The following is a 23,776-nucleotide window of genomic DNA, read 5'->3' on the forward strand; positions in this document are numbered from 1 at the left end:
CAAGTTTGTTTGAATCCATATAAGGTACACTTTCCTTCTGGATTATAATCCTGTTGCCTTAGGTGTTTGGTTTAGCTGACAGAGCACATTACGGTGTTCTTAGACAAACACACAGGGCTATGAGCAGCATTAGAAAAATGAAATAGAAAAGAGAAAAAAGCCTCAGATCTAGTAAGCTTATGTGTTATTTCATGAAGACTTGGTTTGTGTGTGCAATTAAGACATGAGATAACAAGTTATCTTTTGAGTTGATAAACGTGCTAAAATGTATTGCCTGCTTTTACCTTGATTGGGTTTCCATGTGCGCAGCTCGTCTTAGACTCCCCAGCACGCAGCCCATTGGTGACTTCACCACCTGCTTCCTGTTGGCAGGCAACTGGAGGCCCAGTTGAATGAGATACTTTGGACCAAACAGATACCAGTTTTGTTTTGTTTTTTCTTAGGGAAAAAGCATGCATAAAATACTGAGTTCCCACATACCACTCTGTGACTAACACCTTGCATTAGGGCGGAAGACATGTGACAACTGATGATGAACATTTTTATAACTGTACAATATAGGCCATGGTTTACCCTAGGGTTCACTTTGTGTTGTACAATCCTATGGTTATTTTTATTTTAAAGTTTCATTCTAGTAACATAAAAATATGGAATGCTTCATGAATTTGTGGCACAGGGCCAGGCCAATCTCTGTATCATTCCAATTTCTGTATAGTTGCTGTTCATAAAGCAGTCACAGAATAGATCCTATTTGATTAACAGCTTCTTACTTCCTTCAAAACTACTAAAAATACCCAAAAGGGGAGTCTTTGGGGTTGGTGTTGGTACATTCCACATCGGAAAGTCAGTCTCCAGGACACATTTGGGACTGAATGGCAGGTGCCAATGGCTGTGCAGCATCAGCCAGACCTTGCCAAGGCTGCCCCAAGCTGGAACCCAACTCAGCCATGTAACTGGCGTTCCCGATGGAACAGGTATGCTGTTTAGTTCAAAGTAACATGTCACTCAAGGGCTGAGCACAATGACCTCCGTCAAACGAGTACCACACGGGAAAGAAGAAACAGAGTGGAGAAGCCTGGCAAACTCTAGCCCAGCCACATGGTCAAGGCTACCAATAGTGACAAGTCATGCTGATACGTACCTCTGATATGTGATTACAATGGAATTTTAATTCTGTCATCTTCTCCCAGAGAAACACATAATCTCCAATTATGAGAAAAACATCAGACAAATCCCAACTGAGGGACATTCTACAAAATACCTGACCAGTATTCCTCAAAACTGTCGAAGTCATCAAAACTCTCACAGCCAAAGGCGCCTAAGGAGACGTAATGACTATGTGCAATGTGGTTTCCTGGAGGGGCTTCCGGAACAGAAAAAGGACTTTAGGTAAAAACTAAGGATATGGACCAAGGACAGAGTTACTACAAAATTGATACTAGTATATCAATATTGGTTTATTACTTGTAACAGAAGACCATACTAATGCAGATGTTAATAATAGGGGAAACCAGGTGTGGGGCATATGGGAACTTTTCTGTAAATCCAAAACTGATCTAAAGTAAAAAGATTATTTTTAAAAAGTAATACAAGTATGAAAATAAAAACACAACATTCTAAAACTTATGGAAAACAGTTAAAACAGTGCTGAGAGGGAAACTTATAACTATAAAAATGCCTACATTAAAAAAGAAGATCTCAAATCAATAACCTAACTTTCCACCTTAACACACTAGAAAAAGAAGAGGCAAACTAATCCCAAACCAAGCAAAAGGAAGGAAATAAGAAAGATTAGTGTGGAAATAGAGAATATAAAAACAAGAAAATTAATATAAGCAAAAACTGGCTCTTTGAAAAGATCAACAAAAAATGACAAAGCTTACCTAGGAAAATAAACAAAAAAAAGACTAAAATTACTAAAATCAGAAATACAAGAGAGGGCATCTAACAACTATACAGAAATAACAAGGATTATATGACAATACTATGAAAAACTGTATGCCAACAAACTGAATAACTTGGATGACATGAGCAAATTCCTAGACACAAATGACGCAAACTGACTCAAGAAGAAACAGCTATCTGACAGAACTATAACAAACAAAGAAATTGAATTAGTGATAAACTTCCAGGCCCAGATGATTCAGTGGGGAGTTCTATCAAATAAATAAGAAAACAAATACCAATTCTTCACAAACTCTTCCAAAAAGAGAAGCCAAGGAAACATGTCCCAACTTATTCTACAAGGTCAGTATGACCCTGATGCCAATGTCAAAAACTTCAGATGAAAAGTAAACTACAGACCAATATCCCTAAATAAAGTTACAATAATCCTCAGCCAAATGCCAGCAAACCAAATTCAGCAATATATAAAAAGGTTTATATACCATGACAGAGTTGGATTAATCCCAGGAATGGAAGGTTGATTTAACATCTGAAAATCAGTTAATATAATACACCACACGAATAAAGAACAAAGGCCAAACAATCATCTCAATTGATGCAGAAAAAGCATTTGATAGAATCCAACATGCTTTAATGATAAAATCACTCCACAAGCTAAAAATAGCACGGGACTTCCTCAAGCTGAAAAAGGGCATCTGTGAAAAACCCATCATACTTAATAGGAAAGGACTGAATGTTTTCCCCCAAGATAGGAACAAGACAAGGATAGGCACTCTTGCCACTTCTATTAGACATTGTACAGGAGGTTCTAGCCAGGGAAATTAGGTGGTAAAGAGAAATAAAAGTCATCAAGATAGGAAAAGAAAAAACTATTTTCAGATGGCATGATCATACTTCTATTAAATCCTAAGGAATCCACTAAAAATCATTAGAATTAATAAATGAGTTCTGCAAGGTTACAGGGTACATGATCAATGTATAAAAATCAATTGTATTTACACTAGCAATGAACAATCCAATAATGAAATTAAAACATTTAGAAGTCATAAAAAATTTTAATAAAAATTAATTGTACAAGTGCAAGTCCTGTACAATGAAAACTACAAAACAAAAGAAATTGAAGAATATCCAAATAAATGGAAAGACATCCTATATTCATGGATTGTAATGATGTCACTATTCCCCAAATTGATATACGGATTTAATGTAATCCCTATCAAAATGTCAGCTGAGGGTTTGTGGTTTTTTTTTTTGCAGAAATTGACAAGCTGATACTAAAATTTATATGGAAATGCAAGGCCCACAGAATAGCCAAAACAATGTTGAAAAAGAACAAAGTTGAAGAACTCATAATTCCTGACAAAGCTATAATAATCAAGACAGTGTGATAATGACATAAGAATAGACATATAGATCAATGGAATAAAATCGAGAGTCCAGAAATAAACCCTCACAGTCATTATCAATTGATTTTTGGTAAGGACAGCAAGATCATTTAAGGGGGGAAAGATCAGTCTTTTGAACAAAAGGTGCTAGATAAATAGGGTATCTACATGATAGAAATATTACTCAGTGGTAAAAAAGAAATAAACTCATGAACCATATGAAAGCATGGATGAACCTGGAGGACATTACGTTGAATGAAGCAGCAAGCCAGCCACAAAAGGACGAATACTATATGACTGTCCTATTAAGAACTAAATATATTATGTGAAATATGAGTATGGCTAGAACTGCATATATATATAAGACTGTTTTTCTTTGAAGCTGAACAAATGTAAATTAATAGCACAAAATTTTAATATCAGACAAAAAAAATTCAAAAACAAAAATATTATACAAAGTGAAGGAGACCAGACACAGAGTACTACATATTGTATGATTCCACTTATATAGAAAATGCAAATATAAATTAACTTATAAAGATGAAAGGACATTAGGGCTTATGTAGGTATGAGGAAGGAATGCTAAGGGGAGTCTTTCTTTTTGGAGTAATAAAATTGTTCTAAAATTGAGATGATAAATGTACAACATTGTGACTATACTAAAAGCCATTGATTATATACTTTGGAAGGGATAGCCAGAAACAGCATTATGTACATTGGGAGAAGCACAGTGAGATTGAGAGGTGAGGAATTTTGTTTGTCCATTTATTATTATTATTATTATTGAAATAAAGAAAATGCTCTCTAATAATGACTGAAGTGATTAACATACAACTATGTGATTATAGCAAATATCACTGATTGTACATTTTGGATGAATTGTACGCTTTATTGATACGTATCAATAAAACTGATTTGTTAAAAAAATCAAAAAAAGAAAAATGGAAAAAGGATTTGAATGGACATTTCCCCAAAGACAAACAAATGGCAATAAACACATGAAAAGACACTCAACATCATTAGTCACCAGGAAAACACAAATCCAAAGTACAATGAGATACCACTTTATACCCACTATGATGGCTAAATCAAAAAGACAGACAGTAACAAGTGTCACAAGGATGTGGAGAAATTGGAACAGTGTACCATCATTAATTCGAATGTAAAATGGGTCAGTCAGTTTGGAAAACATTTCCTCAAAATGTTAACCATAAGGTTACCATATGACATAGCAGTTGCTCTCCTTAGGCACAGATCCATGAGAAATGAAACTGTAATGATTTATTTATCTATTTATCTATTTATTTATTTCCCCCCCTTCCCTGTCTCCTACCCTACTGTTTTTGCTGTCTGTGTTGTCTTCTCATTTTCTCACGCCCAGGATTCTGCAGGATTCAATCCTAGAGACCTCTGATGGGAAGAGAGGATCCCTGTCAATTGTGCCACTTCTGTTCCTGGTTTCTGCTGTGCTTCACCTTGACTCTCCCCTTGTCTCTCTTTTGATGCATCATCATCTTTCTGTGTGACTCACTTGTGCAGGGCACTGGCTCACCACACAGGCACTCGTGCAGGCACTGGCTTGCTGTGCGGGCACCCTTTCTCTTCTTGAACCCAGGTCCCCCCATATCGTAGGCGCAAGCTCTATCAGTTGAGCCACATCCACTTCCCGAGAAATGAAACCGTATACCCACAAAAACACTTGTACCCAAATTCCCATAGCAGCATTATTCATCATACCCAAAAAGTGGGAACAACCTAAATGCCCGTTAACCGATGAATGGATAAACAAAATGGGGTATAGCTGTAAATTAGAAAATTACTTGCCAATCAAAAAGTATGTTTCAATGTGCTAAACCTTGAAAACAGTACAGTTTGCTAACTGAAAAGAGCCAGATGCAAAAGACCATATATTCTATGATTGTGTTTATGTGAAATATCCACAATAGGCCTATCTATAGAGACAGAAAGTAGATTAGTCTTTGCTTGGAGCTGGGACTGGGGGGAAAGAATGGGGAAAGAATGCTAAAAAGATACAGGGTTTCTTTACAGCAGGGATTCATACCCAGGGGTCTGTGAGCTTGAACTGAAATTCAAAAAATCATTATTCTTATAGGGAGGTGTTGGTGCAGGTGTGATATATTCACTAAATAATACACAGTATACTGTGGACTCAGTAAGTCTGTAGTTTTCACCTGACTGGCAAAGGGGTCCGTGTATCAAAGAAGATTAAGAACCCCTGCTTTACAGGGTGAGGAAAAGTCTGAAATTAGGTTGCAGTGATGGTTGCGCAGTATACTAAAAACCACTGAAGTGCAGTCTCAATGGGTGAATTTTAAGGTTAGTGAAATATATCTCAAAGCAATCTAAGGGGGGGCTGAGGAAAGGTGCCGCACCTCCTCTTGTCTGGTGAGCTTTGCCACCTCCGTTTCTTCTCTGGCCCCCTTCACTTTATGCCCACACCCCATCCCCCATCTAACTTCCCCCACCCCTCTCATCACCCGTAGCTCCCAGTCAGAACCAACCTTGCGCGCACAATTCCAAGGGCTGCGTCACGTCCCCAGCGTTGAAGCTCACCTTAGTGGCTTCAACAGTGGGAGAGCCGAGTGTGAGCTTAGTGTTACAGAACTACCGGGGTAGAGGGCGACGAGCACACAGCTACTGCATGCTCTTCCTCATGCTTCAGGCAAAGCGTGAGATACGCCAAGGGCATTTTTACTTTTGCCAGTGGGTGGTTATCCCTATCCTTACTCTACACATTTAGTAATTAGTTATTGAGCACTTAGTATGTGCCAGGCTGTGTTTAGATGCCAGCTATACAGCAGTGAACCAGCAGAGAGGAAAATGCCTTCTATAATGGAGATCATATCATAGACCAAAAACATATTTTTTTCAGAAAAGAGGAAAATTTAAAGTGCGTGCGTTGGTGCTAAGTCATGAGGAGAAAAGCAAAGCAGGAAACAGTAAGAAAGGGAGCGTGGTGGGAAGAGAGAGGTTGCAGTTTTAAATACGGTGGTCAACGAGAGGGCCCCCGAAGTGACCCTTGAGCAAAGACGTGCAGGAGGCCAGGGAGGGCACAGAAAGGGGAGGCCAGGAAAAGGCCACGGGCAGTCGTGTGCCTGGCCCTTCAGGCAACAGCAAGGGGCCAGAGGGCTGGCGCAGAGTGTCCAGCGAGGGTTGGCAACCGAGAGGCAGGAGCGGGAGGCTGATCCTGCTAGGGCCCTACAGCTCACTGCAGGGCTTTCTCTGCGTTCCCTCTGAGCAGGGTGAGGAAAGAGCGCGCTCAGGACACAGCACCAGGCCCCTGTCTCCCATCAGCTCTGGGTCATGACGAATTGTCTAAGGACAGACATCTGAACCTAAAGGAACTGGGCCAAAACTCACCCCCTCTCCAAAATCTGAATAAACTAAACAAGAGACCAAGTTACCTAGCGTTGGGTCTTGCATGGAAAAGCGATGTAGAATCAGGGTAAGGCCCCTTCTGCCCTGCCCCTTCAGGTGGGATTCTGGTCCTCACAACCAAAGGTCCCCGATTAAGAGAGGAGGTGACAGATAGTGGTGCTCCTGAGGGCTACAGCGACACCCAGGTCCTACAATCCTGGGGTTCAGTGCCTTACCAGAGGGCCCTACTTTGGAATTTGCGTTCCTGAGTGTGATGGAGTTGGGCTCAGATGTGACCTCACTACACGTCTCTTCTCTCCCTCTTATTGAACCTGTGGTGGCACTGGGGTTGGTGTATGCCCAGGAGACTTGAATCTCTGGGCTGTCCATGGGCCAGCTGGGCCCTGGGCCTCAGCGGAGTTGCAGCACCTACTCTCTAGTTCGTTGGAAGTACCCAGGTCAGCTGACAGGGAGGTGAGGATGGACAACCACCACACCAGGGAACTGAGAGTCTACAGCTGTGGGCACGAGAGTCCCATCCACCAGCAGTGTGGGACTGAAGCCCCCCTCAATTGAAAGGTGGAGTGGACATTGCCACCCCAGGGTCCTCAGGATAGAGGAATAAAATATGGATTAGAGTGCACTTACTGGTATTTTACTACAGAATTATTGTGACTCTAGGAATGGAAGAAATTATATCATTGATGTGAAGACAGTGGCCACGGGAGTTGCTAAAGGCAGGGAGAGGGAAAAAGAGGTGTGATATGGGGGCATTTTGGGGGCCTGGAGTTGTACTGAATGATACTGCAGGGACAGATGCAGGACATTATGTATCCTGCCAAAACCCACTGAATGGACTGGGAAAGAGTATAAACTACAATGTAAACTATAATCCATGCTGTATAGCAGGGCTCCAAAATATGTACTCATCAACTGCAATCACTGTACCACACTCATGAAAGAGGTTGCTGATGTGAGTAAAGTGGGGGGTGTGGGGAGTGGGGCATATGGGAACGTCCTATATCTTTGAATGTAACATTTTGTGTGATCTATATATCTTTTAAAAGTAAACTTAAAACATATTAAAAAAAAGAGAGAGAGAGGAGGTGAGTTTTCTCTCTGCCATCCAAGGAGTAAAATGGGTATCTTTTCCTGGTTCTCAGGACACCCCAGCTCAGGTAACCCCCAAGAGAAAAGAGGGGCAGCTCAAGGCGCAGGTCTTCTGCCCGCCTGTCCAGGGACAGGAATCTTACAAAGTGCCCCTAGGCCAAGGTTCATTTTATGAAATTCAAAAAAACATTCTCCTTATAGGTGTTGGTGCAGGTGTGACATATTTATTAAATAATACAGTGTAGTGTGGACTCAGTAAGGGGTCCAGGGTTTTCACCTGACTGGCAAAGAGGTCTGTGGAACAAAAAGGGCTAAGAAGCCCTGCCCTAGGTGAAAGCTTCACATGGCTGAGTCAGACACAAGTTCTTTTTCATTTCCTCACCTGTCAGTATCAAGAGGAGAGCATTTAGCATCTCCTACAGAGCTAAAAAATTAATTTAGTGGCACTAAGTTATTGTTCCTCTTTCAAAAATAAGCTAATTAAGCCATGACATATCCGCTTTGGGTTGGCCTGATTCTGATGGCTGAGAGCTGAAGGCCTCCCACGTCACTCAGACTGCCCTCCCTCTCCCCTCCGGCATCTATGGGCGGCCCTTTCCCACCTCCCACCCCTCTCCTGCCTCCTACTGGGCAGCACTGAGAAATGCAGGAATTAACGCATCTGTCAACCCTGGATCAGCCCCTCCTGATGGCTGCTTCTCCCTCCAGAAAGCCCAGGAGAAGGGACAGTCAGATGAGAGTCTCACTCCGGGCTCCCGCCTCTGCCTGCTCCCAGGGGGCTCGGGCTGACAGTCCAGCTGGGTGAGCAGCAGTGCCACACCCAGCCTGGGGGACCCGAAGCTGCTTGCCTCCAACCCCTCACACACAAGACCCGGAAACATGATAATATAAACCCTCAGTTCACCTCAAAGGACAAGTGGAGATTTCAGTAGTTATAAACCTCCAAAGTACTCCAAAGACATGACCTAATGAATTAATTAAACTCCCTGTCACCCTACACAGTGTAGGAAAACAGGGGGATGGGGGCGAAAGGTTAAATACTTCAGATGCTCACACAAGGCCTCTGAGGAAACTGCTGCAATTTAGCTGTTAGCCTGTGTCCTCCACACGACAGAAGCTCCTTCGCTTCAAATAAAACAAGAAATCACTTTTAGGTCATAGCTACGCCTTAACTTAATTCTTAAGAATTAAAGTTTACTAAAAATTCCCACTAAATTTCATGTACAGAGACTTGAAAACAAATCTTTCTTCAGGGCATAAATCATTAGCACAAATCTCACCCATGTTTTCTCCTGATTTTCTTACTTTTCTTTTCCCTTCAACCCAATTTCCCTACTCAAAAAATAAAATCTTAACCTTGTTGCCCCAAGAACCTACAATCATCCCGAATCATCTAATAATTCCTTACTGGATGTCTGTTTTACCCATGAGCTTGCAAGTTCAATGAGGGAAAGAATGAACAAACAGATAAACAGACGAATGAACAAATGGACAAAGAAAGAAATGAACAAACAAGCAACCATCCTAAGAGCACAAAGTTGGTGGCAGAAATACAAAGGCTGCCCGTACCCGTAAACTTTTTACTAGACAATGACTCTTTCAGAAGCTACAGGGGTCAGCATTCTGATCTCTGACAGAACACTCACAGGCGAAGCCAACTTCTTATCTGAGTTACGTGCATTGTAAAAGGTCAGTGACGAGAGGCTCCCTTGTTGAATCTATCTCCCAAATGCGATCTAACTTCAGTCATCAAAAAAAGTTTGAAAAATCATAGTTTAATCAAAAAGTACCTCCAGGTTGGCTCTGAATATAGTATAGACATGATTCCCATGAAAATCATGAACAGAAGTGAGCAACAGAGACCCCTCCTTCCAAAAGAGCCAGGTCTAGTTATTAAAACCTTCGTAGGTTTCTCGGCAGAGAAAGCTGGCTCTTGCCAGTGCACAGTCTTGGTCCTTTTCACGCCCCTTCGTCCAACTGTTTTATTCCCCTGTTTCTAGTGCATCAAGATTGGACGGTTTTGAATGTGACTCACAATGACTTTAGTTGGGGGCAGTGTAGCAGACTCCACAACCTTTGGGTTGTCCAGGAAAATAGACAACTCTTAAGCCACATCCCACCAAGCAGCGCTCCAGGAGCGGGTGGTGGGGCCCCAGACACTCACCAGGGTGACAATGGCACATTCTGCTGTCAGCTGAGCAGCACTGAAGAGCGTCCGAACGAACCGGTAAATCTGCTTCTGCTCTGGGTTGTGTTTGTCATAATCTGGTGGCACTTCGGATTTCTGGGGAAGGAATCAGTTTCAGATGACTGGTCACCCCATAAGAACAAAAGAGAAATAATTAAACAACCTGAGAAACCACAAGGAGGACATTACCGAAAGAGGGTGAAGGTTTTCATCAAAAATATCTAAGAGCATCCTTCCATCCGGGTCCCTGGTGGGGGAAGAAGTGAATAATAGAAAACAGAGTTTACTTTGTGCAATAGTGAGTCTCATTCAAAAACTGAACAAAAACACATTTTGATTCAGATTCATTTCAAGAAACACTGCCAGTTATTCATCAATATTAATCCCTTTTCCTTGAGTGAAATATTAAACCATTTTTATTTGGAGAGTTCATAAAATAAAGGTTACACACCACATTTAGTTGAATAACTAAAAACTGCAGATCTCTCATTTTTCAATTTTTCAAATGAACCAAATCTAAACAAGTGGCAATGTTTTTACCATCATGTTTCTGAGCAAAAGCTCATCGATTTACTTAAAACCATCCCTACATCATGAGAAGACATATTTCCTCATGCCACCAATGACAGACAGCTCCACTTACACCTGTTTACGTCATGGGCATTTCGCCTACTTTTTTTTTTAATTGAGAAAGAGAGTACATTGGAAGAATAGAAAATCACCAAGACTGGTGCCTAAGGACCACCACAGGGCTGCACCCGCTCCAGCTGGGCTACACCTGTGTCCAGGATGCTCTAGAAAGGCACTGTGGCTAAAGCTTAAAATGAGGGATCTAGCCAAGGAAATCAACTCCATCTCGAGCATCGGTCTCGGAGGGACGGTGTGTGTGAAGGCAAAATCCAGAAGAGGAACAACTGCCAAAGGCAGCAGAACCAGTCCACGTGCCCAGGCTGGAAAGCCCCACCCGGGCTCCAGGAACAGCACTGTTACCCAAGGTGATGACTAAACCGCCCGCACATATTCCACGGGAAAATATTTGGGCAAGCAGCAGCACCTCGTCCTGGTCCCTGAGGAGAGCAGTGACCTTGTGGCCTGGAGGATCCTGGGATACAGAGGACCCGATGCTGGATCCTGGACCCCAGGACGAGTGAGGTCAGAACTACGCCAAGAAAGGCCAAAGGACACCTGTGGAGGGTGAGGTCAGGCGGAAGCAAGAGCTCAGGAGGGCCTGCTCCTCATGATGCGTGCCTGGCCCGGGGGCAAGAGAGGCCTCAGACACACTTCCGGGATTGCCGACAGTTTCTTCTTTAAAAACCAAGCCTGGCAATCACTGCCCTGGGTAATACAGAATTTGCATGGTCTGTCCTTCCGTTGTCAAGCGTGCTTAAGAACATCAGAAAGCCACAGATGGTCTTAACACACCCTCATCCAGCAAGCACGGCAATTTCTGCTCTATGCATTTATCACCTGTGCAAAAGGAAACAAGAAGGACAGAGAATGACAAAACGGCTCAATTTTCATCCTGACATTTTCTTTACAGCTTTGAGCATGCACACCTTGCTCGCTTGCTTGCTCTCAGGCAGAAGCGCAGGCCACAGAGGTCAAGGTAAACCCCAAGCAAAGAAGTGCCCCAACCAGGCCAGACCCAAAAGCTGGAGACGGAAGCCTGAGGGCAGGCCCTCCGGATGCACTGGGGGCAGCCCTTACGGAGGACCCTGGCGTCCACCAGCCGGCTGGGCCCGCACCCCACTAACACCCTCGGCTTGACGGAGGCCGGCTCTGCATCCCAACTCCCGGCACAGCTCAGCCCTGTTCAATTGTCCTGATGAACGAGAGCCCCTGAAAAGCCATGCGGTCACTCAAGAGAAACATTCCCCGGAAATAATTCTAAAGTTGAAGATGGAGGTTCAAAAAAATAAATAAGGATTTTGAACTTGAGCTAACATGACTTTGCAAAGAAATGGAATCCTCTGAGAAGTGGATGGTTTCTTTTCACGCCCATTAAAAGATATGTGTCCCAGCAGAAAAGCATCATCTCTATCACGCAAACGGATCTGTCGCCAGCTTCCCGAGTTTGCCCGGAAGGATATTTCAAGGAGAAAGTCGGCAGGGAGTCAGGTTACAATCTGTAGCTCAATCACACTTGTTTACAACTGTCTGCTTTTTCAGTTGGACCTTCCCCACTTCCACTCACTCACTCTGGCCAAGAGAGCACAGGGTTAAATGTCTGTGGGGGAGAGGGAGTTCAGTGCTCAAGCTCCCCAATTCACTAGCTGTGTAATCTCAGGTAAAACATCTCATCTCCCCATAAAATGGAGATACTATATCACCACATGGCGCTCTTATAAAAACTGGAAGACAAGCATTAAAGAGCTGACTGGAGTGGCCACAGTAAGCATTCAAAGTTGGCTCTTATTGCTAACACTCTAGCTCTACTAAATTCAGGATCTATGATGAATTAAAAACTGAGAAATCACTTAAGAGATGCTATTGCAAAATAGGTTTGAAAGCACATCTGAGTTTCACTAGCAGAAGCAGACTGTAACTTACAATATAAATGTTTAAAGAGTTTGAAATAGTATCACAGAAATAAGCAGCGAGATAAAATCTACACTTTTACTGTTATCTTATTCTGGTTAAATTTTCAGAGTTCCAATGTCCTACGTTTAGTAAGTTCTTACATCCAAACTTTTCGAGCAACATAAGGATCATGAATCACTATCATGATATGAAAATAGGTCATCACAGAGAATATCTTTCCAGGTGTTTGTTTCCAGATATTTGTTTTGTTCCCAAAACAATGTTCTTTAGAAATTCTATCATCTCTCTCTGTAAAACAGATGAAGATGATGGTGGATTCCACCTGGTGTGATCCAAGCTTTCCCAAACTTGTTCACACTAGTTGTACTTGTTATTCTATTCATATAACAAACGCAAATATTTCATTAATAATATGGCTGCAGTTAAGAGTGGTTTTGTTCTCATGAAAACTAAGAAGGATGCTTTAGAAAAACCCAATAAAAGGGAATCACTAAAACCAAATTTGCTGTTGATTATATGTGGTCAAAACCTGAGAAAGTTTACAATTAGCTTGTTTTACAAATATCTGACTTTTCTCACTATTTAAGAAAAAACAAAACTAGCAGCAATTTGGAAAGGATGAATTATAGGTGTCTGACATTTTATGTTGAAATAAAATGTTAAAGTAGGTAGGTCTCAATACTTTTATGATTCCCCGTTTTAACTGACTTTTTAAATTAACTGAACTATCACCAAACCCAATCATTTCAGAGAGAGGACTTCCACAATGTTAAAATGCTACATGTTTAAAAACCTAAATTTCCTCTACTGGGTGCTAAACTAGAAATTGAACTTTTTTTTCATGCTAGGATTGCAAACAGAAAAAAAAATTTATAATACATTATAAAAGATAGAATGTTTAAATAAATGACACAGAAAATAAAAAATGAGGAAAGAGGTTGAACATTTATCAAGAAGAGTCAACCACAAACACCGATTTGGTTTCCTCCCATTGAGAAGCAATTCAGCACTTACCTGGGAAGTTTTGGCAAAGTATATTAACTTTAGAAACTCTATGAAAACATGAGCTAAGAATATAAAGTTTAAAGGTTGAGACAAGTATAATATAATAAAAGAAAAAACTAGAAAAATATAGAAGATAGACTGATCTTTTTAAGCATAAAATAAATCATCCACATACCTGTTTTTGATGTGATAATATATTGCAAGAGCTACACTGTAAAATAAAATGCAGGAAAGTTCAATGTTTCATAAGCATATTCAAGATCTCATACAATCTCTGGTACCATCTGATTGCAAATATTTAAATATAAGTAAAAGGCAAACAATCCATTTGAATATTCATTCAGAATGCCAATCAAGGAAATGCACTATTCAAAGTAAATCAATATGGTGCTCATTCTCAACAATTAGTGAATCTTTTCCAGAAACTCCAATACTTTAAGTGATAGTTAAGAACAAATTGCTCTATCAGAAATTTTCAGCATTCCTCACTTGTAAAATGCAGCCATTATGTAAAAAACAGGTTGTACAAATTAAACACCATTAGAAATCCTCAACTCATTGTCTACTATTTTAGAAAATTAGCGGTTTCTTTTTATAGTCAGAAAATATAAATATCATTCACAGCAGTTTGCTATTTTTCTCTTAAATCAATAAAACTTCTGGCAACTTGTTCAAATTATCCTTTGCTAAAATGATACTGTTATTTTTATTTGTAGCACTACTTTAATATTTTTATTTTACATTTTAAAATACCTGAATTTATGAATTCAGATATTCTTCTCCCCTGATTTTTTTAAAATAATTTTTTCCAACTATAAAATACAGTATATTCATTGTAGAAATTTTGGAAATTATAGAAAGTATTAAAAAAAATCCCTCTTTCCAAAGTTATCTAATATTAGCTTGAGATAGACAGAATATTGACATGATTCTATAAATTACAGTGTAGAAACAAATAGGAACACGTGTCACTTTTTAACCTTATTATTTTCATATTTTTTCTTACTATTACCTACAAAAACATGATTTTAAATGGCTGATTATATTCCATCATACGGTTGGTGAGTAATTTACTTAAAGATTCCCTGACTATTGAACACTACATGTTTCCATAGTTTGCAACTGTAATTAACGAAACAGCCTCACAGATAAACATTGGTAGGAACCTCTAACTACACGATTTCCCTAAGGAAAGATCCTATAATCTCTAACTGGACCTAAAGGCATGACTAATGTTAAGGCTCTCAATACATCTTGCCAGTTCTTTTCACAGACACTCCATCAGTGGACTTCCCCACCAGCATCTGTTTCACTCCTCCTCATCAACACTGACAGTCAATGTTTTGAGATATGCCTGCCCACTGGATGCTGGGTGAGTTAGTCTGCCTTTCTTCAAGTTGAGCTTCTCTGGTTGCCTATCCAGTTGGTAAGTTATTCATGCTTACTGTACATTTTTTTCTCATTTCTTCTTTTATAAACTGTCTAGATTCTTTCACTATTTTTGCTTTAGTTTTTAATTTATTGAGACCAAAAAGACTTTTCAAGCTTCTCAAAACATGGCTGAGTGGCCATCTCCAAATGATGCTCTGTTCTTCTCAGTGGCACCAACAGAACCTGCCACCCAGGGCACCAACGTTGAGGTACACACCTGGTCCAACGCTGCCCCAACACAGAGACTTGGCACACACCTTGGATTCGAAGGAGCTTGGGGTTTTACTTAGGACTTAACATGACAAAAGCTAAGTTCACTGTATCACATACAAAAAATGCTGCTCTTCTGGATCAATCTCTTTTCAGATTTAGTCATTCAAGTGATTTTAGCATTAATATTAAAAGTACCCATGAGGGGAGTGGATGTAGCTCCATGGTTGAGCACCTGCTTTCCAGTTACAAGGTCCAGGGTTCTATCCCCAATACCTCCTAAAAAAAATACCCATGAGCAGATTTTTCTCTTTTCTCCTAACATCTTGAAAAGCATCAAATCTGACAAAGGACTTGCAATTGGGATGAAAGGGCTTCAGAATTCAAAATAATTATTAATATAGCTTTCAAAATGTTTCACATACATTAACAACCCTGTAAGGGAAATTTAACAGAGATGAATGATTCCATTTTATAAATGAGAAAACTAAGGTTCAGACACTGGATGCCAGGATTTCTGACTCGTGTGGGATGGTTTTATGCCAGTTCATTCTACCAGGTTGCCTCTGGAAAGCAGGGAGAAAATGAAGTTTCATTCATTTAATAATCATGTGGTGATGATTGCCTTTCTAATCAAATGTCAAATTTAAATTGAATGTTTCATATAACTGAGCTTATGTGGTGATTAGCTTAATCTTTCTGATTGATTGAGAAAGGAAGAGACTCTTGCTTCCCCTGCAAGGCAACAGGACATTGGGGGAAACAGCACTGGCCACAAAGGCAACAAACCTGGGTATAAATCTTGGCTCCCTTGTTGATTAGAGTTCATTCCCCTCTCAGAGCCTGAATTTCCTCACCTACAAAATCTGGGTGAAGCACCCAACATCATAGAGCTGTTACTGTGATCAAAGGAGATAAAATGCATAAATGCATTATCTCAAACATTAAGCTCTACAATGAAAGCTATTTTGTTGTTCTTATTACCCTAGCAATTATTTCACCTCTAGCAGTTTTCTGAGTTCTGTGAACTGAATGAAAATCTCCAGGTCCCAAGGTCACTATTTCCCCAAGCCAAGGGCAAGACTGGATGTTATCAGGGTCTTAGAATGTCCATGAAAAATAGAGCCATTCTGCAGGCCAATGTCCATTCACGGTTATTTTCCAGAAAATGAGAAGGCTGAGCTACTGTTTCATGTAGAGTGCAGCTCTCCAGGCAAGTTCAGTTGAAAATGGAATCAGTCTGGAACCAAACTACGCTACAAAGAACTGAAGTTTGTTCTGGCCAAAGGGTTTGCTCAAGTGCTTTTGCCACAGAGCTGGGAAGAAGAAAATGCTATTTTCTCGGGCAAGGAAACAAAATGAACTATGGTTGTTGGCATGGCACCTACATTACTTTCCCTAGATCTAAATTAGCAAAGCATGAGACAATCCTAACAACTGCTCAGATCAGTGGCATTCCAGCGGAGTAGAGGGGTTGCAGTTGAGCCCTGCCGATAGCATCTAGATGTCTCCAGAGTCCTCAGGAGCCCCCTCTGCTTAAGGCTTGAGGCACCGTTTACTGTGGCAGTCAGTGGGATGCATAAAGTGTAACCTCTGAAATCACCTCCCTACTCACTTTGAAATCTCTTAGCCAATTTAAATAAAAAGGGGGGAGGGAGAGGTGTAGGTCAGTGGTTGAGCATCTCCTTCCCATGTTACAAGGCCCCAGGTTCAATTCCTATTACCTCCTAAAAAAAGAAAAGGAAAAAAAAGCCAAGGACAAGGGATGGTTTGGCCAGCTAAGTGAACAAGCTCCCCGCAATCAGCAGCACCTCTCTTAAATCATGAGATGCTCATTACCATATGGGGGGGGGAATGCAATAGTTGGCAAATGCTTAATCAAAACTACAGCTGTGGGCCTTTAAGAGCTAGATAAGAAGGTCAAATTCTCAAAACAAGAACGAGGAGTGAGTGCCCAAACTTTTTAGACCCATACTTGTCTTTCACAGCTTGAGTTGCACCCAACTTTTCACCCCACCCCCAACTAGAATTTGAAAATGTTTAATTTTAGCAGTCCTAGATTTAAGCCTATAATAAAGTTGAACTACAGGATTAATGATTTTTATCCATTTTAAAGTCTCTGGGGACAACAGAGCCTTGGATGAGGTAGAGGCCAAGAAAGGAAAAATGAAAGATAGTTTCCTTTAGCCAGGTATAAGATGTGCTTTAGGTAAAAATTTAAAATAGATGGCATTCAGATTTAACAAGTTTCTACCCCCCTTTCTGATACCCTCCTCCCTTCTGCTTATCCTCTTCCCCTTACACGGTCTGAGGCCCTGGTTGAAGAACTCATGCAGGCCTGTGAACACCTCAAAAGGCTTCTCACTCCTTAGGTTCCTTGATCCCAACCAAGTCAAGTGAGAGGTGCAGGCATTTACAGGGAAGGAATCTGATGGCACTGCTTCAATTCGGCTCACCCCGCCCAGCTCTCAGTTCCAAAATGCACATTTTTAAAAAGAGGACACTTTTTAAAGCAACTGAACCATGAACTGAAAGAATTTCAAATTCGGGCTGTGTGGAGATGTCTTTTGGATGAGGGAAGTCACAGTATCCGACGGTTTGAATGTTTCATCCCGATGGGCAGCTGTCTAAACTGTCTGCCTTTCTTTGTTTCCTCTGCTCATGAACACATCATTTATTTCAAAGTTTCGAGGGGCCGTGGTGGGGGAGGAGAGGGCAGCTGTCCATTTACTTTAATGGTTCTCCACCTCGGCTGCCCATTAGACTCTCCGGGGGTGGGGCAGAGGGGGGTAAAAATGCAGATTCCCAGGCGACACCCTGGACCAGGATCTCTAGGGCAAAACCCAGCCCTGGTGTTCTCCAGGGATTCTAAAGTGCAGCCAAGGCTGAGAAACGCTGGTTTATACAAATGTGCATGCTCAGGCGACCAAGACTCAATCACTGAACTACCAAACAGCCATCACAGGGTTCCCACCCATGCTGACGATCTGTGTCACCATCAGGGGTGACATGAAGTCATCAAAGGTTGACCCGCATTAATCAACTGAGAGAGCTGCGAATCCAAGCGCGCTCCCAGTTGCCACTTAAAGTGAGGAGCCAGGCTGTTCTCCTTTGCTTCTCTTATTGTGAAGCAGGATTCCAGGATTAAAGGAAAGCTAACAGCTTGTGCCTGTGCTTTTTAAAAGCTGAGCAGGTGCCAAGAGCTGCTGGTGTGCACAGGCCTTGAAGGGTTTCCATTTCTCTCCACAACTGCTAACTACCTCACCTGAAAAATGCCTCCAAGAGTTACTGTGCCGCCCACTTCCAGGCAGTTAACTGTGGCCCAAAAGTACTTAAGTGCCTCAGGAACAGTTGCTGATAACTGCACTGGGGGGCAGGTATTATGCACACATCTTGCCCCAGCTGCTGTCTCTGAGTATTTGGGACGATGCCCACTATGGCCTACCATGCCCTCAAACACCATGTAGATGCTGGAACATGCTGCCCTACAGGACAGAAGGAAACTCGAAGAGAAGAGGCCGCCTCCGCCCAAGGGCCCCGTCTCCTCCCTCCCACCTGGAGCCACCTGCTCTGCTGAGACCATCGCAGAATGCTCCAGACCTACCCGGCCTCGAGGGTCGCTGGGATCACACCCCCGTAGGACTTTTAACCCCTATTTCATTGGTAAGCATGTGTGTATTTTCTTAAACAAGTAGAGAGATAAATATTCCACATTTTTCATAATGGAGCCTCTGACCAGCCCCAGGCACATCTAGGTACGTGACACACACACCCCCATCGAGGGTTACCATGATGCCAGCAGGAATTTTACAGGGAAAACCTCGCCCTCTTACCTCCATTTTAAAATAAGAAAACAAGGCTCCCAAAGGAAAAGGGTTTTGTCCAAAGACTCCCCTTCCTCTCCCTTAACCCCCATCTTGAAATAAGATACTCAAGGCCTTACCCAAATGCTCCCAGGCAGTGCACAGCCGAGGGCCACTTTCCACTACGGCTTGCTTGCTTTCCAGTGGAACCTGGGGTCTTAACTGTGACCACAGGAGCCTTCTTTTATTTAGAAGGTAAAATAGGCCAGAATGGCTTCAATAAAAAGTAGGAGGGTAGAAAGCATACATAAAGATAAAAAAGCCATTTTAAATAATCTGCATTTAAAATAATTAAAAATTTAGGATTTTTAATGTAATAGTAATATACACAAATATTTTGACACCTCACAATATTAACTGCCAAAATCAATTTTTAGAAAGACTTCTGCCATAGGCAGATGGACTCCCCTTCTCCAATCTTCCCACCTCCCTGGCCCCACAACCAACCAGTGAAGCTGTCAGGTTAAGGAACACAAAAAGCATTTGGTTAAGCAAAAATCTGTATACCCACCATTTAATTGTATACTTGAGGTTTGGTTGACTGACTGTGCTATCATCTAGGAAAATAGTGGAACAGGAGCTGTATTTCCTTGCTATTTGTCCTGGAGGATGCTAGAAAACAATGGGCAACAAGACAATGACAATTACACAGGGCTCAAAATTCTCCCACAGAACATTTCCCCCTTGAGACCAGACCGTAGAGGAAAATGTTTTAGTAAGAAATGTTAACACCATTACCAAATACAGCACAAAAACCTCCTATTCATGAAAAGCAATTTCTTGCTCTTCCATACATGTCACCACACGACCCCTTCTTCCAAACCTGCAACCAAGCACCCAAGGGTCTGTTGCAGAATCTATAAAACTCACCTGCGCTGGGGACTGTGTGAAATGTGCAGTATGTAACCCTCATCATGACAAAGGAAGCCCAAAACTAAGGGGGTGGCCTGGCTTTATACCCCAAAACCCATTTTCTCTACTCTTGGGGATAAAAACTGATTTGGAGACCATGGAAAAGGCAGCCAATCTCCTGGTTAATCTGCTTTTCAGGATATGAAGCAATAAAGAAAAAGTATTCCTTGTTAGGGCAAAACACTTTTTAAAGCAGAAGATTATCTGATACTTTTGGAAATAAAACATGAATGACCTTTAAGTAGTATGCCCATCCCAGTCTTACTGATTCTTTCACAATTATATATATAATTTTGAGCTCTTTGGAGAACAACTGAGACCTAATTCTCAAAGGTACTGGTAAAGAAAACAGAATTTAAATTAATCAGTTATATCTAATTGAAGGCTAATTGGGTTTTTGACAACTACGTGGGCAGTATGGTTAGTAAACATCAGTCTGGATGATTCTTGCTCAAAAGCAAGTTAGAAAGAAAAATCAAAATCAAATCATCTGAACAAGCACAGATTTCCATTTGCCTCATAATATGTTGACAGTCTAAATGCCATTCTCAGCAACCCAAAAATCACAATCCCTTGGGAGAAACCTTAAGGTCGTCAGCCTCCAACAAAACCCTTGGATTCATATCCCATGGAATGTAAAGGAAGCCCCAAGACTAATTAGAAACCAAATGTCCTGTTCAGTACTTTGAAATTCTCTTCCCATTTAAGAAGGTTTCTTCTGTAATAAAATAAAACTATGAAAATCTGCATCAGCCCAAGAAATATAAAAATGATGTTATGAACAATCTCCTCTTTTAAAACCAAAAATGGTTAACAGTCACTATTCTGGGTAAATCAATTTCTTGATTTACCACTAGAGGGCACTGAATTCCTGAAATACCATGATTTTCCTGGCACTGGTTTTATATAAATAGCATGTGGGTCAAGACCAAAGTCAGAAACTTCAAAAGACAAGGCCTGTTCTCTGGCTTCACTTAAGTTCACATTTTTATGTGCCTGTGTAAGGCAGTGGCAAGATGAAAGCACCTAGAAGTTCAAGTTACAACTTGAATGCTAGTTTTAACACGGCATCTTCCTGTTTCATCAAATCACAACATTCTCATTAAGACAAACCAAAGGCATTAAAAACAATTTTCTTTCTCCTTTTAAGCTCTTGCAGCAATCACATTTAAGCCACATAGGAAATAATAAAAATTGAGAATCTGGTAACAGCTATTAATATGGGTGGCAAGGTTTAAAAATCTTAATGAAAAATGTTCCCCACGGGTGCAAAATCTAGCATAAATAACAGCCTCGGCAAGCTCCGTGTTACATTAAAATGCAGTCATTAACTGATGCACTGGTGCATTTTCAGAGATATGGGCCAGCTGTTGGAATAATGTCAGTAGGGAAGCAGAAGGACAACAGCAATTCACTTCCGTTTCTTGTGGTGATGCGAATTCCTTCAAGATAACTGCGAAGAATAAACGGTTTCCCTGAGAAAATCTAAGCCATGGCGCCTCTGTGCAGGAGGGCAGGTGAGGGATTCCCTGGATGGGGAGCATTCCGTCACTGTGTTGGCTCCCTGACAGGAGCATCCTGCAGGGGGGCGGTCCCTGGGGCTGGGGTCTAACTCAAAACCACCCCAGGGTGGGCCCATCCTTGGTCTGCCCGGGGGCTGCCCAACAGAGCTTGCCAATTATTTAGCATTTCCTAAGTTAAATTTTTTTTTATTTTAATTATTTAATTCGTTCAAACTAGTTAAAAATTCTTAAATTGAATAAAAATCCCAAGTATTCCATTATAAAGACTTTTAATCTCCAGTGCAGCTCTCATCACTCTGAAATACCACGTGGGGCACTTGGTTGACCGTCAGGACTGCGAGAGTCATGGAATGTAAACTTCTCCTGGTCTGAAACCCGGGCGCTCAAGAGCTGGAACAACTGGAACCCATCCACTGGCAATGCTCTTGCTGCCAAGGGTGCTTTGCTGTCGTTTCTGTTGTGAGCTCTTCCTCCCAGGTGGGGCTCAGGAGGGCCCCGAGCTGGCCCAGACGCCAAGGTCGCTGCATTTGCGGTGCCCCCAGCAACCAACAGGGGACATGTCACGGTGCCCTCTTTCAAAGCCGCTGCAGTGCCCTCTGAACCTTCAGACACGGCTCTCATGCTCACCAAAGACTGTACTCCAATCAGTTACCTTTTTTAACCAACATATGGTGTGCTGGATAGTTCTTAATTTTAATGAAAACGTTAATCAGGCAGAAAACTCATCGTGTCCCGTGATTCGGAGTCTCAGTGTGCTTATAATTGCATGTAGATGACACACACATAGACCCTTCCCCTTGGGTCCAATCATTGCAGGTCAAACAACCCAGCGAGCAGGAGCGCTGGAAAAAGAGGAGCGCGCACGGAGTCTGGCAGGCAGACGCTGGAGCCGAGACCCCGACCCCACCGGCCGTGGGTCCTGGGAAAGTGACGAGGTGCCTCCTCGCACTCAGTTTCCTTCTCTGTAGAGGTGGAAGGAACAGGCCGACCTCGCAGGGCTGTTCTAAGGAGCACATGCGTTAATAATTGTACGAAAGCAGTACAGAAGTACTTGTTAAATAATAAAGGCAGGAAGCACAGTCAATAAGAAAGTGATAGCAATGTTTTTTATGCTTAAGTGTCTGCTGCATTTTGGCAGTATATAAAAGAAAATACCTGAGGCAATGCTTTACTTGAAAAACATTACCAAGAATGGCAACTCTGTAGATGGGAGCGCAGAGGCTACAGGGACAACTCTAAAACAGGTCCAATGACAGGCTATTTCTAAAGAGATTCTAGTTTATATCTTTGATAAAGTGTACATTTTACAAATTAAATTATGGTATATAGAATAATAGGATTTCAGAGCCGGACTGAAGAAAGCCATCTGGTCTACCTCTTCCTATAACATCCACATTACCAAATAACCTGTTTACTAAAGCTCCATTAATATATAAGAATTGGTGGACTGTATATTTAAGCAGATTTTATTCGAGTCATCATGAGTTGCAAATAATGAGGTTACTTTCTTAGATAATTCTTACACTGACAATTGTCAGATATATAAATATACACAGATACACGCACTCAGAACGGGACCATTGGACCCTGCACAGTGGCCAGGAACCCTTCTCCCACCTATTTCAAGGCTCTCGTCTGTCTCAGCCCTCTTCTCTGAGCCTCACCAGAGCTCTGACTTCTTCCTCCCTGGCAAGTGATCTGCACCTCCCCATCTGGCCTTCAGCAGAGGAACTAACCTTTTCCAGGCCACTCCCAACTTTAAAAGAGTTGGTCCACAGTCCACCTCCTTCCTTCCAATTCACCAAGGACTCCACGTGGCCATACCCAGTGGATAGTTTTCAGTCCTTATAGGAAGTTGGCCTCAAACTCTCTGGACTCAAAACTCTTTTGTTGAAGACAAAAGCCTCTCCTGGTTTCGGCTACACAGTCCAGCAGCCGAAGTTTTCCGGAAGCTTGCAGGTATATTTCCTGGGTTCCCACTGACTCATCACTTCCCTTAGCCCCCAACTCCCTGCACCAAAGCTGCTTGACCACTTCCTGTTTTGGGAAAGCTCCTCCTACCATGTGGTGTATTCTTTTCTGAGTCTGCCCTTGCCCCTGGCTGTTTCTTCCCTGTCTTCTATCACGCTCCTTTCATGTCTGTCCTCCTGGTGATCTCAATCCATCATCTCTATCCCACACCAGCTCAGATATTCCTAGGATCCTTACTGGGCTCCTTCCTTCTCTGTAAATCTCACACCTTCCTCTGGCTGTAGAGGACTTGGTCTGCACTGCTGACCCTCATCTCCTGGGTTCTGGAGCTGTCTAAAGGCCAGCCCATTGTCC

General features: G+C 41.9%; 1 protein-coding gene across 2 annotated transcripts in view; it reads right to left on the bottom strand.

The window, feature by feature from the left end:
* CCNY (cyclin Y) overlaps positions 1-23,776 on the bottom strand; it is a 228,249-nt gene that overhangs the window by 19,794 nt on the left and 184,679 nt on the right. For both annotated transcript variants that reach the window (XM_058297671.2, XM_004476104.5), the window contains 4 exons: positions 19,528-19,628; positions 13,688-13,723; positions 10,156-10,213; positions 9,943-10,062 (listed from right to left, as the gene is read on the bottom strand). In XM_058297671.2, the coding sequence (XP_058153654.1) occupies positions 9,943-10,062; positions 10,156-10,213; positions 13,688-13,723; positions 19,528-19,628 (315 nt within the window). The remainder of the gene's footprint in view (positions 1-9,942; positions 10,063-10,155; positions 10,214-13,687; positions 13,724-19,527; positions 19,629-23,776) is intronic.

The sequence above is a fragment of the Dasypus novemcinctus genome, chromosome 5, assembly GCF_030445035.2.
Source record: "Dasypus novemcinctus isolate mDasNov1 chromosome 5, mDasNov1.1.hap2, whole genome shotgun sequence".
Classification (NCBI taxonomy): Eukaryota; Metazoa; Chordata; class Mammalia; order Cingulata; family Dasypodidae; genus Dasypus; species Dasypus novemcinctus.